The sequence below is a fragment of the Ostrea edulis genome, chromosome 2, assembly GCF_947568905.1.
Source record: "Ostrea edulis chromosome 2, xbOstEdul1.1, whole genome shotgun sequence".
Lineage (NCBI taxonomy): Eukaryota > Metazoa > Mollusca > Bivalvia > Ostreida > Ostreidae > Ostrea > Ostrea edulis.
In genome coordinates this window covers 12,960,153-12,979,077 of record NC_079165.1, presented here as the reverse complement: position 1 = coordinate 12,979,077, position 18,925 = coordinate 12,960,153, and the positions used below count along the sequence as shown (strand labels likewise).

The window sequence follows — 18,925 nt, the reverse complement described above, 5'->3', positions numbered from 1 at the left end:
CGGCATTTAGAAGTGAGAATCACGGGCCTTTCTGATATGACTTTGAAAACGGAGGTCTCGTGTCGCGACAGATGTTGGCACATTAAAGAATATCCACTGCTACAACCCCGAGCGCTAAGCATAGGTCTGAATTTGAGTGAAAAATTCTCGATGGGACTTAAAACAATCAATCAATCAGGTTCGTTCTTCATATTTAGCCCATCATTTGGCATATTCTCCTCCTACATTTCATGCAGTAGCCAAATCATCTTTTCGGAGATGATTGGTGGTGTCCTGTAGTTTCAGAATGTTCATCTTTACTCTATGGGCCTAATAGGATCGAAACCGATGTGCTTTTTCCAAAGACCGTTAGTTATCTTCACTTTGTATAACTGTGGGATAACAGACAATGTTGTCACAAGATTTGTCAGCTGGAACCAGTATATATTCCTCCTGTAACCTCTCTAATTCTTACAGCACTTCTAGCTTGATAACTACAGAAGGATACACGATACGCATTTTAAAGTCCTTCTTTGAAAAAGAGGGGGCATACGCTTTTGCACCTTTCGGTTGGTCGGTCTGTAAACCAAGTCTTGTCTGCTCAATATCTTGACAAACCTTTGAGAGACATCAAACTTAGTACACTGGTACACCGTAAAGGGTAGATGAGCCCTATTGATTTTAAAGTCATATGGTCAAATGTCAAGGGTAAAAATGGACACAGGAAGATACTGTCTGCTCAGTATCTTGAGAACCCTTCGATTGACAGAAATAAAACTTGGTACACTGGAACATCTTAAGGAGTAAATGATCTATATTGTTTTTGAGGTCACATTTTCAAAGGTCAATTCACTGAGGACTTTGGAAGATAAATATGTTAAACTATTTTGGCAATACGATTAATTAAATGATACATATGTATAACTTTTTTTTAAAAATTTTGAAGCACGTGGGGCATGCATGTTTCTGAAACATTTATTGTTAATTTAACGTGTCTAGTAAGAGAAGATGATATTCCTCTTATACTTCTTCATATCAGTTTTTGGTATAGAATTGTGAATATGAAGGCTTTGCACTTTAGTCGTTGGACGAGCAGCTCCAAAAATAGTGCAATCATTGAATATATTCTCAGGCAGATTCAACGCGTTTAAAGAAGTTAAAAATAAGCAAGGGAGGGTGTATCAAACTTGTGCAATCCATTACCCTGTAACAAATGGTTGAAATCATCGATACACACTCTTAAATGTATGTGTACATCAAACCATCCCTCGATGTGGCAGGTACTAAAAAGTTTGATTGACCGATTCAAATATTAGTTCTCTTTGAAAATATTTCAATCATTTAGACATCACCAGGTTTAGGTGAAATGCCAATCGATTCGAGTGTTAGTTCTCTTGAGACTTATTGTATGACATTAAGCGGTTATAAGTGTTTATAGTGTCAACCCTTACCGTGACAGAGGATCGCAGATTTAATTAAGGCAAAACATCTTCTAAGCACGGTTGATTACCTAATATTGGATACATTCAAATCTTATGATTCCTTTTTAGCCAAAAACATTATTCACTTTATATACATTAATGTAAGTTTAAGTGCATTTCTGTTTTTTAAAAAAAAAAGAAAAAAGAAATATAATAGTTGCATAAGAAAATGCAGAAAAGCCTGACAAAATCTCATTTAGCTCCAGCATACATCCAGGAACTAGTTCAAGGCTATCAACCAAAACGGACACTTCGTTCTGCGAATTTATTATACATTCTAGAGCCACGCGATCGTACTAAACTGTATGGCGAAAGACGGTTTGCTGTTTCTTCATCAACTCTATGGAACTGCCTCCCGTTGGATCTTCGTGTCAAGGGTTCATTAGCTGTTTTTAAAAACAAACTTAAAACATACCTTTTTGAACTTGCATTTCATCTGTAATTGGGTACTTATAGATACAGCTACTTAAAAAAACACCCCAGTTTAAGTATTATTTTATGCCTTTTTCTATGTATTCATTGTTCTTTGTTTTACTTTATTTTTATTGCGTTACATGTAAAAAGCCTTAGGGTAATTGTAGTAATTAGGTAAAGCGCTATCTAAATGTGTAATAATGATAATAAATCTGATTAAAACCATATCCTGAGATCCGCTAACTTATATCGCTACCTAGGGAATGATAATAACAGTAATAATGATAATAATAATGATAATAATAATACTAATAATAGATTATGTAAAGAGCACAAAGATTATGTAAGTTCACAGCCACGAGGTCATACATCCTGACAATAAGTTAGAGATAGGAAATTGGTATGTTATCCACAGATCTTTATCAGAACAACATTTTCTATATAGGTTGTACCTACACCCCAGACATTTTTATTCTGAAAATGATTTCTCTCGAATCACTTACTCTTTTATACTTTACATACAAATGGTTTATCACAGCGAGTACTACATTATTGAGAAGTATCGGTATCACTACTGGAGGGATACAGTACTATGAGTTTAATTGTTGGCTGATAAATACTGATAATGACTGCTATTATGCTGTTGATATTGATAATTTTACTTGATTTTTCTCAGTACCAACAGAAGTAATCAGTACCAACGGTAACAAGAGGTCCATGGGCGACATGGCTCACCTGATTTACCTTGGTTTATATCTAAAGATTTTTCCTATATATTTGCATGTAAAACTTTGCTCTCGATTTTAAGAAACTTAAATCTGCACAAGGTTAGGAAGCTTTCATGCAAGGTGAAGATAACGAACAGTGACCAATCTCATAACTCCTACAAGCAATACAAAATAGATAGTTGGGCAAACACGGACCCCTGGACACACCAGAGGTGGGATCAGGTGCCCAGGAGGAGTAAGCATCCCCTGTTGACCGGTCACACCCGCCGTGAGCCCTATATCATGATCAGGTAGACGGACTTATCCGCAGTCAAAATCAGTGTGCCAAGAACGGCTTAACAATCGGTATGAAACACGTCAGACAGCATTTGACCCAATGCGAGGTTGTATTGACGAACTAGATCGTTATAACGACCATAGAATTTGCGAAATGCTGACTTCAATCGAGACTGTTGAAATCCCTGTACCATCAACTTGTTTGTCAGTAGCTTACCTCGATTTAAAAACTGACTATACCCAGAACAAGCTCTTGCATATCGAATCAGTTGAGATATATAAACACCATATGCATGTAAATGTAAACTTCTTTGGCCCAATAGTTCTTGAGTAGAATATTTTTAAAGATTTTCTCTATATATTAGTATGTAATCTTTGATCCCCTATTGTGACCACATCATGCCGTTGGGGGCCATCTTTTTAATAAACTTGAATCTGCGCTATGTCAGGAAGCTTTCATGTAAATGTAAACCTTTCTGGCCCAGTGATTCTTCAGAAGATTTCAATGATTTTCCCTACATATTTGTATGTAAAATTTTGATACCCTAATGTGGCCCCATTCTACCCTTGGGGGCCATGATTTGAAGAAACTTAAATCTGCACTATGTCAGGAAACTTTCATATAAATTTGTACTTTCCAGGTCCAGTGGTTCTTGATTTTTAAAGATTAATTATCTATATATTTGTATGTAAAACTTTGATCCCCTATTATGGCCCCCATCCTATCCCCGGGGGGCCATGAATTTAATAATCGTGAATCTGCACAATGTCAGGACGCTTCCGCGTAAATTTCTACTTTCCTGGCCTAGTGGTTCTTGAGAGGAAGAATTTTAAAGATTTTCCCTTTATATTTGCAGGTAAAAAATTGATCCTCTGTTGTGGTCCCAACTTAACCCCAGGGGCTATGATTTTAACAAACTTGAATTGCACTATGTCAGGAAGCTTTCATGTAAATTTCAGCTCCTCTGATCCAGTGATTCTTGAGAAGATTTTTAATGACCACACCCTATTTTTGCATTTTTGTGATTATCTCCCCTTTGAAGTGGGCATGGCCCCTCATTCTTACAAACTTGAAAGCCCTTTACCAAAGGATGCTTTGTGATAAATTTGGCTGGAATTGGCCTAGTGGTTCTGGAGAAGATGAAAATGTGAAAAGTTTATACCGACGCCGACACCGACGACAGACAACGGAGAACTTTTGATCAGAAAAGCTCATTTAAGCCTTCGACTCAGGTGAGCTAAAATGTCAGAATAACTTAGCAGTACCTACAGCCCAATATTAATAATTATCAGCAAATACCAGCACATATTGACACACTCAGTACTTTTTTTATGCAGTAGTGCATGTATTTAATGAAAAAAGTATTTTGTACTCATCTAAAACGATTATACGCATCAATATTTCTCCGAAATGAAGATGATATAAAATAATTCTTTCAAAACATTTACAGAGTATGGTGACTCCTCAATTTCAAAATGTTTACTTTTAGGAAGTTCAAAGAACTCAAGGCACTTACTATCGGAAATACAGCATTTGTCTATAAGAGAAATAATAGAATATACATGTATGTGTACATATACAATACTATCTTCTGACAGAGTAACAAAAAAATCGTATTGCACAGAAAAACTACTTCATTCATAGACCCAGCTTGTAATCAAGTTGTAAAACTACGTTTTCCAAAAACACAATACTACGAGAAATATACTTTTCCAGTATATTCTAAGTAGAAAGCCGAATGTTTAAGAAGATTGTATGAAAAATTAAATTTTAACCGATGTGGTTTATCTACACTTTATGCAGTACAATATTATATACACACACACACACACACACACACACACACACACACACACACACACACATATATATATATATATATATATATATATGTGTGTGTGTGTGTGTGTGTGTGTGTGTGTGTGTGTGTGTGTTATAGCTAATAGAAGAAGCTCAATATACAAAATTGTAAAGATATCGAACTCATAACCACTCTAAAATATCGTACATGCGTGAATATTATTTGTACGTCTCAGAATGTGTTAACTTCACAGTACATCGTTTTGTGACACACTGTACCAATCAACATACGGTTCTTATATAATGTTGCTGAACTGGAACCATAAAGTTCAAGGTCATCTGAGAACAGCTCCGTGACCCCTGTCATATTAAAACCACTCTTGTCCATGTGTACCACCAACACCTACAAATTCAGTAGATTGATTACAAACGGAAACGTGGCTAGCAAATAAAATTCATGAATGATTTATTTCATATTTCAAGTTAAGTTTTTGTCAGATTATCATCCCTGTATTCAATGAGGGTCATACATTACCTGCGATGTGCTTGGGTTAACTGGATTAGAGAGTTGCTCTAAGCCTTTATGTCCTATGGGTTGACATCCAAGGAGCACATCTCCGGTTGTAGGATCAACTATCGGATTGTCTGGGATGGTATCAAGTTCAATGTCCTGCTCAAACATGAAATGAGAAGTATATTATACAGTACACTTGCATTAGCAATTCATGTCTGTAGAAGACGGAAAAGAAACCGTCATGGTCGCCACTTGATTATATCGCTAGCTTCACAATCGACAGACCCAGGTTCAAGTTTCGATCCCGGTGCCACGGTAAAGACGTTTATCATAGGCATTGACTATTCCTTTGTTAATTACCAAGTATCAAAAATGAATAACAATAAGGGGGGTTCCGGGGACATGTCGTGGAAATCTATGGAATAATTGATTCCTTTCTGTCAAAATTTGGATCACTTTACCTAAACCAGGTGACTTCTATACATCAGTGAAAAATTCTCTAATAGGACATAAACCAACGGAAAAACACGCAAACAAATAAAATACGATAAAACCCTGAACGTTATATTTGTAGCTGAGAGGTAATTTATAGAGCATATGGTTATACATGGAAGATTACAAGGAACGAAATGTAGAATATCAAACCCTCTCTCTCTCTCTCTCTCTCTCTCTCTCTCTCTCTCTCTCTATATATATATATATAAACTTTTGAATAAAGGTATGTTTTAATTCATTATTTATAAGAAAAATTGAGTAAATATCATTCTCGCCTCTCTTCATTTCAATCAATGTATATATTTTTACTTATTTACACTTTTTTACATCCTTAACTTGTTTTCCCCACGCTATACAAATTTGTGGATTTGAACTCCCTCATAAATATGACAGAGAACTTACACTCACCTGGCTCTTCTAGATCTTATAGAGGTATAATTCCAATATCATTTATTACAATTGTTTTGATTGGACAAAAATAAAGCTGAACAAGAGTTTACACATCAATAAATCCGAAAACGCGATGTATTCATACACGCCTGAAAACAAATAACATAGTGCAGGGAAACTATTCAAATTTTTGCAATTGTTAATAAAGTGAACGAATTGGAATTATAAGAATCAAACATTCTTTTTGAAGAATTTATCGATGTGTAAACTCCGGACATTTTACTCACAAACTTAACATAAAAGTGCTTCCACTTTTATTCAGTTTGTGAGTAAAATGTCCGGAGTTTACACATCGATAAATTCTTCAAAAAGAATGTTTAATCCTATAATAATAGCTTAAAATATTTCAAGGCAACGTTGTACTGCTATTGCGTAACCATCCCAAACCAGTAGACCGTATTGATATTTGGATGTTTTAGTGAATATAGACGTTGCTGGCAAACTAACAATTCAACTTTGTGACAAAGGAACGACCTTAGCTTCTCCATCAACTTCCCATCTTTATGTACCAATATTCCTGATTTACCTGCATAAGATGTTTATGTATCCTAAATGATTCGATACGATAGAACATATTCTGCGTATGGTGAATTTCTAAACTGAGGTAGGCTACTGACGGGGCTTAAACAGTCTCGCTTAAAATCAGCTTTTGGAAACCTTGTACGGTTGTTATAATGATCTTATTTGCAAATTCACCTTCTGATAGTTTAAATATTGTCTGATATGATTCACCTTCTGATAGTTTAAATATTGTCTGATATGATTCACCTTCTGATAGTTTAAATATTGTCTGATATGTTTCACCTTCTGATAGTTTAAATATTGTCTGATATGTTTCACCTTCTGATAGTTTAAATATTGTCTGATATGTTTCACCTTCTGATAGTTTAAATATTGTCTGATATGTTTCACCTTCTGATAGTTTAAATATTGTCTGATATGATTCACCTTCTGATAGTTTAAATATTGTCTGATATGTTCCACCTGTTGATAGGTTAAATATTGTCTGATATGATTCACCTTCTGATAGTTTAAATATTGTCTGATATGTTCCACACGAATCGTTAGGTCGTTCTTTTTTTTTTTTTAACTTGCTTTGGCTGAGGATTACTCTGATTGTTTGATGAAGATAGAGAATCACGTCGAGATACCCAGGGGTCCGTGTTTGCCCAACTCTCTATTTTGTATTCACCATGGGAGTTGTTAGATTGATCACTGTTAGTTATTTTTCCCTTGGATGTGACTGGTCAACAGAGGATTCTTGTTCCTTCTGTGAAACTGATCCCAACATCAGAGATCCATGCGTGGCATATTCTTGATTGTGTAGCCTTTATAGGATTTAAGGTATTGGTCAATATTCCTGTCTTTTACCCTTTTCCATACAAATCTAACTGTAGTGTCACTTTTAGTCAATAGACACACCCCTTTTTTAAAAATCCCTCAGAGTGTATCTATAAAAGGGAAGGTGACCTTTGGTAGAAAAAGAAAACTTAAAATCCCTATAGTCAAGGATGTTAATGACAGTTGTAGTTTAATGTCATCCAGTTATAGTTGGAGAACGTTTAAAACTTTGCGCACAGATGCAAAGATAAGTTAACGAAAATAAATGATTGGCCAATGAGCTTTTCTGCGAAAAGAATCTGCATCGGTCGCAATGGTATGGCTGTATTTAAAGCTGGCCAGTAAGTTTGTCACTTATAACATGACACGTTATCGTTATGATAGTGTTGGACAGTTAACTTACATTTACTTTAATAAGTCTGTTGTTTTCTTCTCTCTTATACACCATCAACTTTTTACCCATACTGGATACTGCATACACAAGTCTGTAAAGAGACATAATTACGTGCGTTTCTCACTGGTATAGAAATAGTGTGTCACATGTGTCAAAATATACTGTTATATATTGACGGATTTTGAAAACGCAACACTGATTTTTTTTTCTAAATATAAGCAATTGATGATTTTAGAATTTCCTCCACAGTCCATTAACCAGATGTTTAAATTCCACTGCCCGCGTTATTCATTTTGATTTTTAAAAAGGTGCAAGTAGCATTGCACGAATTTTCTCAGACGCTATTCAAAAAGTAAAAACCAGTTTTGTCATCGTGAGACATTTCTGTTGTCAATGGCAAATGCATTTACAAGTGAAAAAAGGGAAAATATTAAAGAATACCACGTTTAAGCAATGATTTGCGAAATCAAGAACTCGGGACGATGCAAACAGGCATCATTCAGCTAAAAGTAGTAAGACGTTTTAACATGCACCCTTGCACGATAAGCCAATTGATACGACGTCACCGCCATACAGGGTCCATCAATGATTGCTGAAGCCCTGATCGAGCATTTGTGACAACAGGCATCAACAGGCGTTTGTACGGCAACGCCACTTGCAAATAGGGCTACGAGATTAAATTTGTCGAGGATTTTTAATTCATTGTATTTCTTACGTAATTTTCCAGCATTGATATTCTAACGAGAAGGCGTGAATATTTCACTTTTTAGACGCCATTTGACCCATATTGTGGACCTAGACTAAGACAGGACTGGTTTCTCTATTGTGTCCATTAGGATCGATCAATGACTTTTAACCTTAATGATGAGCGCATGTGCACAAAGGGAAAAGTCATTATTACAGTTCGAGTTTGGCAAAAGCATTAAATCTTAATGCTTGTGTATACATACCATGAATTGTTTTGATAAGAAAATTAGTAATATGAGGTTTTGAAATGGTTGTTTTTCTTGTTGGGATATGACTTTCATTTCCAGAATTGAGTTTCAAGATACCGAGGAGTAACACCAAGCTACCACTACGATTATTTACTTTGAAATGATTACATTGAACTACATTACACTTACTTTCCATCATTTGAGAGAGCAATCCCATTAGCAAAATATGTTGGTTCTGAAACTATTCGAAAATCTTTGCCATCACAGTATAGAATATGACCAAAGTGCAATCCCAGTATGCCTTCCAAAAATTGTCCGAAAGGGTTGCGATAATAAGCACAATCTGTTGTATAAAATGTTTCTGGTCCTGTTGCCACTACATCATTCAGTCTGAAACAGAGTGTGATGTTAGCCATTATTTAAGCAATACATTATTATCTCTTGAAAAATGCAGTCTCTTAACTGAAACGGTGTGTGCATACAAATTGAATAACGCGCGTTAGCCCGTTATGAAAGTTTGCTTACACACCGTTGCAGTTATGAGACTACATCTTTAAAAAACAATAATAATTCATTGCTTACATTTACATTCTAAAAACCTTTTTCAATGTGTGCAATTTTTCTCAAATCTTCCGCCTAATTTTTTGGATAAGTAGCGATTAACGGAAGAGCCGTGGAAAGCAAAATGTGATTACTGAAAGAAGACTTGTTGAAAAATCTTGCACTTGGATTAATTTCTTGTGTTTGTTCGGTGATATTAACCACATATTAGAGGTAAGATCAACTTATTTGGCATCGAATGAAACGAAGATGGACGACAAGGCTTTGTTTTCATTCGGCACACTGCATGGTAATTTTGTCTAATAATAATAATAAGGGTCTTATACCATACCATCCTAATAAGGGATAATAATAATTCTATTAGTAAGTTGTATGGCATAAGACCCCTACTATTATTATTACAAAATCACCGGCTGAACCGTTCCTGTGGCCCAAGATGCCAACAACATGTTCGACAGTGTTCATATGCCTAACAGATTTATAGTGATACGGTCTTTGCAGTTTTAAGCCAATATCATTCAAAATTCTCTAAAGCTTTTTATCAAAGCATTAAATAGTAAATGTAAATATATCATTCTGTCTGATACAATATGTGATTTTAGCCTAACGTCACATATCGGCTTCCAATGGAAATCGTTCGTAATGAATTTCAAAATGGACCATAACAGTTGACGTAAGAATATTACAAGTGAACTAGTGCTCCTGTATATGTCTTGAGATGTTTTAATTCTAAGGTCTCCTCCAGAAACTCAAACTTTTCCACTGTGTCTTCCTCTCCTCGATGTACCACAACAAACAGGAGCACTTTACCTATAGTGTTGAAAAAAAAATGTATTAGATGAAAAGTGAAGATAACGAACAGTGATCAATCTCATAACTCCTACAATCAATACGAATATAGAGTTGGGCATTTATAGATGTGCATGGACTAAGTAGATATTCATAAAGAAAAGCCCATGTTTTATATTAAAAGAAATAACATACGGTTTTGTTTTGACAATCGTGCAAGAACTATACTAAAAGTATTCAAGCTATTGTTTTCTCTTTGGAAATGATGTACGTTATCAGTGTTCATTTTTCCCACAGTATTTCATGCTCGGTGTGTAAAAAAGGACATACTACAAGAGTGAAAATCAGATATAGCTCAGCTGAAATAGAGTCTGAAGGGAAACTATCGATATAGCTCAGCTGAAATAGAGTCTGAAGGGAAACTATCGATATAGCTCAGCTGAAATAGAGTCTGAAGGGAAACTATCGATATAGCTCAGCTGAAATAGAGTCTGAAGGGAAACTATCGATATAGCTCAGCTGAAATAGAGTCTGAAGGGAAACTATCGATATAGCTCAGCTGAAATAGAGTCTGAAGGGAAACTATCGATATAGCTCAGCTGAAATTGAGTCTGAAGGGAAACTATCGATATAGCTCAGCTGAAATAGATTGAAGGGAAACCATCGATATAGCTCAGCTGAAATAGATTGAAGGGAAACCATCGATATAGCTCAGCTGAAATAGAGTCTGAAGGGAAACTATCGATATAGCTCAGCTGAAATAGAGTCTGAAGGGAAACTATCGATATAGCTCAGCTGAAATAGAGTCTGAAGGGAAACTATCGATATAGCTCAGCTGAAATAGAGTCTGAAGGGAAACTATCGATATAGCTCAGCTGAAATAGAGTCTGAAGGGAAACCATCGATATAGCTCAGCTGAAATAGATTGAAGGGAAACCATCGATATAGCTCAGCTGAAATAGATTGAAGGGAAACCATCGATATAGCTCAGCTGAAATAGAGTCTGAAGGGAAACTATCGATATAGCTCAGCTGAAATAGAGTCTGAAGGGAAACTATCGATATAGCTCAGCTGAAATTGAGTCTGAAGGGAAACTATCGATATAGCTCAGCTGAAATAGATTGAAGGGAAACCATCGATATAGCTCAGCTGAAATAGATTGAAGGGAAACCATCGATATAGCTCAGCTGAAATAGAGTCTGAAGGGAAACTATCGATATAGCTCAGCTGAAATAGAGTCTGAAGGGAAACTATCGATATAGCTCAGCTGAAATAGAGTCTGAAGGGAAACTATCGATATAGCTCAGCTGAAATAGAGTCTGAAGGGAAACTATCGATATAGCTCAGCTGAAATAGATTGAAGGGAAACCATCGATATAGCTCAGCTGAAATAGATTGAAGGGAAACCATCGATATAGCTCAGCTGAAATAGAGTCTGAAGGGAAACTATCGATATAGCTCAGCTGAAATAGAGTCTGAAGGGAAACTATCGATATAGCTCAGCTGAAATAGAGTCTGAAGGGAAACTATCGATATAGCTCAGCTGAAATAGATTTTGAAGGGAAACTATCGATATAGCTCAGCTGAAATAGGGTCTGAAGGGAAACTATCGATATAGCTCAGCTGAAATAGAGTCTGAAGGGAAACTGAATAGTCAATGTAATACGGGTATTGAAGTTATGCATTTTGCTGTACATTTACCTTTGTCCTCTAAAACACTGATACCATGTGGAAAGAAATCTTTGGAAAGAAAATTGTTTCCAATAATCGGTAGTTCTTTGACTCCATATTCTGGTTTCTCCATGTTAAACAGCATGATCCGCCCTCTGACATTGTTTTTCTTGTAATACTCTTGATATTCTGATCCAACGAACACGGCATTTAGTCCCTTCATTGGCAAAGAAGTCTCAGAATAAAGACCGTTAATAGGTATACGAAAGTAATAGTAGAAAATTTTAAAATGTCCAATAATTCAACAGAATAAAATTAGAGATAATTTCAGCATTTCCACGTGGTATTTATATATCATTGCGTGGGATATCCAAGATGTACAATTTCGAATTGTTTACAAACGAGCGGAAGTGAACACAACTACGGATAAAGAACAATTTTTCAGACCCAAAATATTCAATTTGTTCACTTAAATTTGTCCCCAAGAAAATAAGTGATTTGATATCATTCAATGGGATTTTAATTTTCAAAATGAATAAAGAATAGCCATGAATGTAGAATATTTTCGAATTGTTCATTACTGAGACGATCTATTTTATGACATTGATATTTTACATTTTCATGTGTTAATTATGAGTACATACTATAATATGTCGACAGAAAAAAATATGCTGCAAGACTTACAGAAGAGATGAATGTTAAACCAGACTGGGTGGTCTGCATGTCCTCAGATCCGTGCTCTACAAATGAGTAAGGGGAAGACATATTTGAATATATAACAATGTGTATTTCGATTTTCTAGAGACTCGAACAAAAGACATCATTAAATTACATCTGATATACGAGCATTGAGAGTGTAAACTAAAGCAAAAAAGTGAAGATAGCGAGCAGTGATCTATCTCATAACTCCTGTAAGGAATACAAAGTTATGAATTAGGGCAAACATGAATCATTGGATATACCAGAGATTGGACCAGGAGCCTAGGAGGAGTACGCATCCACTGTCTACCGATCACACCCACTGTGAGCCCTACATATATATCTTGACATGTGCATAATGAGAAGCTTATCCATGGCCAGAGTGACCTGATAAGACAAGAGAAACAAATCATCTGACGTATTACCTATTCCTTCCAAGATGTGACATTTTCCTGGTCTGTGGTTCCACAGGGTTTTGTGGTAGCCCAGGAACATGCTGAAAAATATAATAAAAATATTCAACAGGTAGTTCAATACATATTATATTTTGAGAATAATATAATAAAGCAAAAATAATTTGAGGATTTGATTGATTAACATTCGCTTTTGTAGTAAGCACTAGGCTAGAACAATTGCTTGAAGCTGTTGTTGTATTTTTGTACAATCGTTGATGCTCTAACCAAGGCTAGTCAGTATATTTTTTTAAAGAATGGAAATGGAATACAGTTATTTGCCGTAAATTTAAGAGGATCATATAAGATACACACTGCATGTGAAATATTCTATAAAGCACAAAGATTGTAATGAACTCTTAAATAATAATAACTGCCCTAACAGAAGAAATAATTCAAACTAAAAATGTAGTGTTTATCTAAGAGTACATATGTACTCAGCAAACAAACAAAAAAACTCGCATTTTTCTTTTTTCAAATAGAGCTAGAAACATTTCATTCAATCATTCGAACTTTTTTCTTTGAATACCTATGACTACATACAAAGTAGTAAAGGCATTTTAAGATCAAGTATCAATCTATCACGCTTGATTAATCAAGTTCATGAAAACAGTTGTTGGAATGATTTCTTATAAAGTAATGGTCTGCTGTCATTGAAAATTTGTTTCAGGTAAAGAAAAGACACAAAGAACCCTCTAACCAAACCAACATGTAAAGTGTCATTTAAGACGCTGCAATGCCACTCTTAAACGATGATGATTGCGGTTGTGCTGTAACAATGTTACTCATAGGGACTACTCGACAGAAAGTTGCAACTGCAATTGAATACACCAATCATCTCAACACACGTGTTCATCAGACTGGAACACAGATGACAGACCAAGAACTGGGCATCTCCGAGTCACCACTTCCAGACAAGTTTGCCTAAAGCACCAGCACAACCGCTTCGAAACTACTGTAAAAACAGCTGCTACAATTGCAGAAAGGGGAATAAACCAATATCGGCTGATATTCGGCTTGGCTGAATATTTGGACTGAAGCCTTCACCGAATCTCGGAGTAGTCATTCATAATTCATATCTGGAAATTTACTTTCAGCTTCGGCCAGTTCTAGCAATTAATATGCACTTAGGTGACATTGCTGTTCGCTTCAAATAAGTGATTTGACTATCAAACTAACTCTCTATCACTAATTAATTTTGTATTGCTTACCGTCTAGGTATAAAAATCCCAGAATGAAAATAGGCACCAAAATTTCCGTTCAAATAAAACTTCCATGGCACAATATTTTATCTCTTGGAATTGAAGAGTTCCTATAGTCTGTTTCATGTATCTACTGATACATTGTATCTCTACATACCTACTTGCATTTCGCTAATCTAAAATGCAAACTATAGGAACTCTTAAAGTTTGGGAGATAAAATATTGCGCCAAGGAAGTCATCATTTGAACGGAAAAATTAGTGATGGTTTATTTTATCGAATTTACATACTTAGACGATAAGTAATACAACATTGATAGTGATAGAGATTTGGTTTAATAGTCAACTAACTGATTTGAAGCAAACAGCAGTGTCACCTAAGTGCATATTAATTGCTAGAACCGGTCGAAGCTGAAAGTAAATTTCCAGACATGAATGATGAAGAACTACCCCGAGATTCGGTGAAGGCGTCAGTCCAAATATTCAGCCGAGCCGAATCTCAACCGAGATTAGGGAATAAACGCATAAGTTCCCAAACTATGTGCAACAAACTGCGAAAAAATTGGAATTCGTTCACAACGTACATTTATTGAAAATCCGCTGACACCAAGGCGTCGCCAGGCTCACCAGGCTCAAATGGATTACTCAAGACATGACCACAGCAATGTGGTGGCGACAAACCCGACAGCATGTTTATTCACACATGAATTTAATTTGTACAAAGCTATATACCACTATATAAGTTAAATTTTCATGGATGATATAGATATAGTTTTCTTTCTTTGTTGAGTTTATTTGCTTTCTTGTGTACATTCCCTGTATGTTATAAACATCCTAAAAGTTTAAAGGTTAAAAAGCTTCTCAAATACATCTGTATCGAAATGTGACAAAAATAAATGTGTTTAAAAATATAGCAGATTACTGATTTCACATCAGATGGGATGGGGTGTTAAAGTACAAGACGTTTACTTTGCCAAGAACGATTTTCTTAAGGATGTACTCTCGTGGTAATTTTACCGTGAGTGAGTCTCCATACTTTTTAAAGTCGTAAGTATGGGAAAATGCGTGTTTTATTTTGATTGCCCAAAGTTGAACATTAATACGTGTTTTTATTTGTTATTAATGTAAATAAACTAACAAAAATTAATTAAAACATAATTTTTCTTATATTTTCTCTCACTTTACGACATTCATGATGTAAAAGGGCAGTTATAGAACAAGTTGCATCCGATATTCTCACAAGTGAGTGACAGGCAAAGAAAAGATACAGAACCGCACACATAGCACTGTACATAGTGTCAGACGATCGACGAGAGGGGAGAATGGAAGAGTGTTAACCATGTAGTACCTGAATCAGAGGTTGTCGATATAGTATGTAAAACTAATACGGTACCAATTTTGATGCACCAGATGCGCATTTCGACAAATAATGTTTCTTCAGTGATGCTCAAGCCGAAATATTGGAAATCTGAAGTAGCAATAACCTTGTAAAACAAACAGAGTGCCAAAGACTGGAGTCAAAATTCGTCTAAGGATCAGAGCTATGCGTGAGGAAGATCATACTTAATTTTGAAATGAATTTCTAAATTTTATCACAGCAATTAAATATATATCTATTTTGTATTGCTTATAGGAGTTATGAGATTGATCACTGTTCGTTATCTTCACCTTGCATATCCGTATTTTCAACCTAGTAACGAAGTACTTAGCTACTGGATTGAATGAATTTGTAAGTTTTTCAATATGCAAGACATTTTTTTATGAAAATAAAATCTAGAAACTAAGTAGGCATAGATCTGTACCCAAATTGATCGCCTACTCGGTCACCATCAGTAAATATCGCTCCTAATGTTCAATGTATTATTATCGAAGAATTATTTTGATTAAAAAGTGTAATCTATATTATTGTTTTTAAAAATCACCTACGTAAACAGCGAATTTAATTGATTAAAAAGAATTCAAAAGGTAAAGAAGTTTCTCCCATTTATAAAATTATCGTGCGCCGTTCGTGTACAACTGAATTAGTTAAAACAAAAGATAAGATAATTTTGTTGACTATATACATGTATAAATATGTTTCTATCGGGTTATTAGAACGATAATTTGTATCTGATCAGTTGTGAAAAATTAAATTATTTCATCAAAAATTGATTTTGATTATTCATACAAAGTGTAATTGTCAAAGAGTTTTAATAATGTTAAAATTTGTTTATAGAGTATTGGAATGCACATTTAAAAAACAATCTGGATTAGAATTTCAGCATATATTTCATAAAGTTTAGTTTATGCACCATCAAGTTCTCCTCAATACTCTGTAAATGTTAGCATTTAGTCTTACCTAGAGCTTTAATGAGTAAAAATGGGGAGAGGTTTCAAGCTGATATGTTTATTTCTCATACCATATAATGAGGATATGGTTTTTGTCAGAGAAAAGGATGCGTGCGACTTTCAACCCCCCCCCCCCCCCCCAATATGCATGTAACATGCCTACTACTTACATTCTTACTTTGCAACGAAGACTCATACAATTCTAAACTAAATAATATGATGTAAACAAGAGATGTTTGTAAAACAGATATTCCCCATGGTGCAAAATGGTAAAGGGTTATACACACGTATCATTTAATTGATAGTAGTTTTACCAATTCAAAATATTTAGCAGACAATATCTTTCTATGTCAAGAGTGGATTGACCTTGTGACCTAAAATCAGTAGGGGCCATCTACTCCTTATGCTGTACCAGTGTACCAAGTTTGGTGTCAATCAAACAAATATTTGTTAAAATATATGAGACAATATATTACTCTGTCCAGTTCAACCATTGACCTTTGACCATGTGGCCTCAAAATCAATAGGGTTCATCTTTTCCTGAAGGTGTACCAGAGTACTTAGTTTGATGTTTTTCAAGCAAGAGGTTCTCAAAATATTGAGCGGACAGTATATTACTATGTCCAGTTTGACCCTTGACTTTTGACCATGTGACCTCAAAATCAATAGGGGTAATTGTCTCCTAAAGATTTACCAGTGTACCAAGTTTGATGTCTGTCAAGCAAGGGGATCTCAAGATCTTGAGTGAACAGTATATTTCTATGTCCAGTTTGACTTTTGACCGTGTGACCTCAAAATCAATAGGGGTCATCTCCTGAAGATGTACTAGTGTACCAAGTTTGATATTTGTCAAGTAAAGGGTTCTCAAGATATTGAGCGGACAGTATATTCCAATCTCAAGTTTAACCCTTGAACTTTGATCATGTGACCTCAATATCAATAGAGGTCATCTTCTTCTAAAGATATACCAGTGTACCAAGTTTGATGTCTATAAAACAAAGGGTTCTCTAGACAATGAGTGGTCAGTATATTCCTATGTCCAGTTTGACCCTTGACTTTCGACCAGGTGACCTCAAAATCTATAGGGGTCATCTATTTCTTAGGATGTACCATGTTTGATGTCTGTCAAGCACAGGGTTCTCAACATATTAAGCTGGCAGTATATTCCTATGTCCAGAGTAAATTGTCCCTTGACCTTTTGACCTGAAAAACAATAGGGGTCCTCTTCTACTCATAACCAGCCAACATATGAAATATCACTATGATCAAGTGAATGGTTTTCAAGATATTGAGCGGACAACATGTGGTTTACTGACTGACGGACCGACATACCGACCAACCGACAGGTGCAAAGCATTATGCCCATCTTCTTTGAAGGGGGCATAAATATATTGCATTTATTCATATTTGATTTGTGAACATTGTATGAACATAGTCGTGAGCCCTGTATCTTGATCAGGTAAACATATTTATTCGTAGTCAAAATAAGTGTGCTAAGAAAGGCCTAACAATCGCTATCAAACAAGTCAAACAGTATTTTACCCAATGATAGGTTGTAATGGCAAACTAGATTCTTATAACGACCACAACAATTTGCTAAATGTTGACTTTAAATAAAATAACATCAAAATAATGCTCCAATTTCTAGATGAAAACATTTTCCTTTATGCATTACTACACAAGAAGTATTTTTAGACGGTATTTAAACATTAACGGATGACATGTCAGTGTTGGATGATATGACACAAATAACTGGAAATAAAAGTAGAAAATATCACGCTCGAACAATAGTTTACTCTATGCCTTTTGAACTTTGTCATTCATTTGCCTAAATACTTCAGCATCAGATTTAAGTCACTTGGTTGGTACATTTACATTCTTATTATTTGTGACAAGACGGATACGCTGAAATAATAGAGTATACTGACAACATGCTTTGAGGTCAAAGTAGGTTTTAAAAAGTGTGTCAGTTTTACATAGACCGCTAAAACACCTCATATTCAGGAGTTGCATTATGCTATACTTACATCATTCTAAAAATAGACGTGAAGGACAATGCAACCATAAGTCCAAAGAGAGTTTTCCATATCATAATTCCCTGTTATCACTAAGACGAGATGAATCAAATCTGAAATGAATCGGCTTTAATCAGATCGGGATAGAGACCTGTTTTCTATGAGGCGCCGTTTGGGTATATTTATTACCATTTATTGGTTACTCTAATATCTTATTACTTATTTCAAAAAAGTAATATCACCTGATTTGAAGAAAATGTGTTAATGTATATCATTGAGTGCTCAAACAATACCTAACGGTGTTTGCAAGACTTTGTTTAGATTAGTAACAGATGAGTTCATTTTAAATGTTTTCTCATCAAATTTTGTCCATCGTCGTTCTGTCCGTCAGTAAAGTTTTTA

At 35.2% G+C, this 18,925-nt stretch overlaps 1 protein-coding gene across 1 annotated transcript; it reads right to left on the bottom strand.

Annotated features, from left to right (window-relative positions):
* Positions 1–1,397: 1,397 nt before the first annotated feature.
* LOC125681295 (serum paraoxonase/arylesterase 1-like) lies at positions 1,398–18,683 on the bottom strand. Its single transcript, XM_048921321.2, has 9 exons — positions 18,536–18,683; positions 12,954–13,024; positions 12,514–12,569; positions 11,860–12,046; positions 10,056–10,179; positions 8,998–9,198; positions 7,883–7,964; positions 5,215–5,349; positions 1,398–5,082 (listed from the first exon to the last, which is right to left on the bottom strand). Exons 1-9 carry the CDS (start codon positions 18,598–18,600, stop codon positions 4,912–4,914), a joined length of 1,092 nt encoding a protein of 363 aa, XP_048777278.2. The 5' UTR covers positions 18,601–18,683; the 3' UTR covers positions 1,398–4,911.
* Between the last annotated feature and the right edge of the window lie 242 nt (positions 18,684–18,925).

Bases quoted from the DNA above. Each gene is read 5' to 3' on its own strand.
- LOC125681295 (XM_048921321.2), bottom strand. From the start codon at position 18,600: ATGATATGGAAAACTCTCTTTGGACTTATGGTTGCATTGTCCTTCACG. The intron at 5,350-7,882 runs GTAAGTTAACTG...ATGTTTGAGCAG, and splicing joins ACAGACTTATTAAAGTAAAT to GACATTGAACTTGATACCAT. The intron at 5,083-5,214 runs GTAATGTATGAC...CTGAATTTGTAG, and splicing joins TTAACCCAAGCACATCGCAG to GTGTTGGTGGTACACATGGA.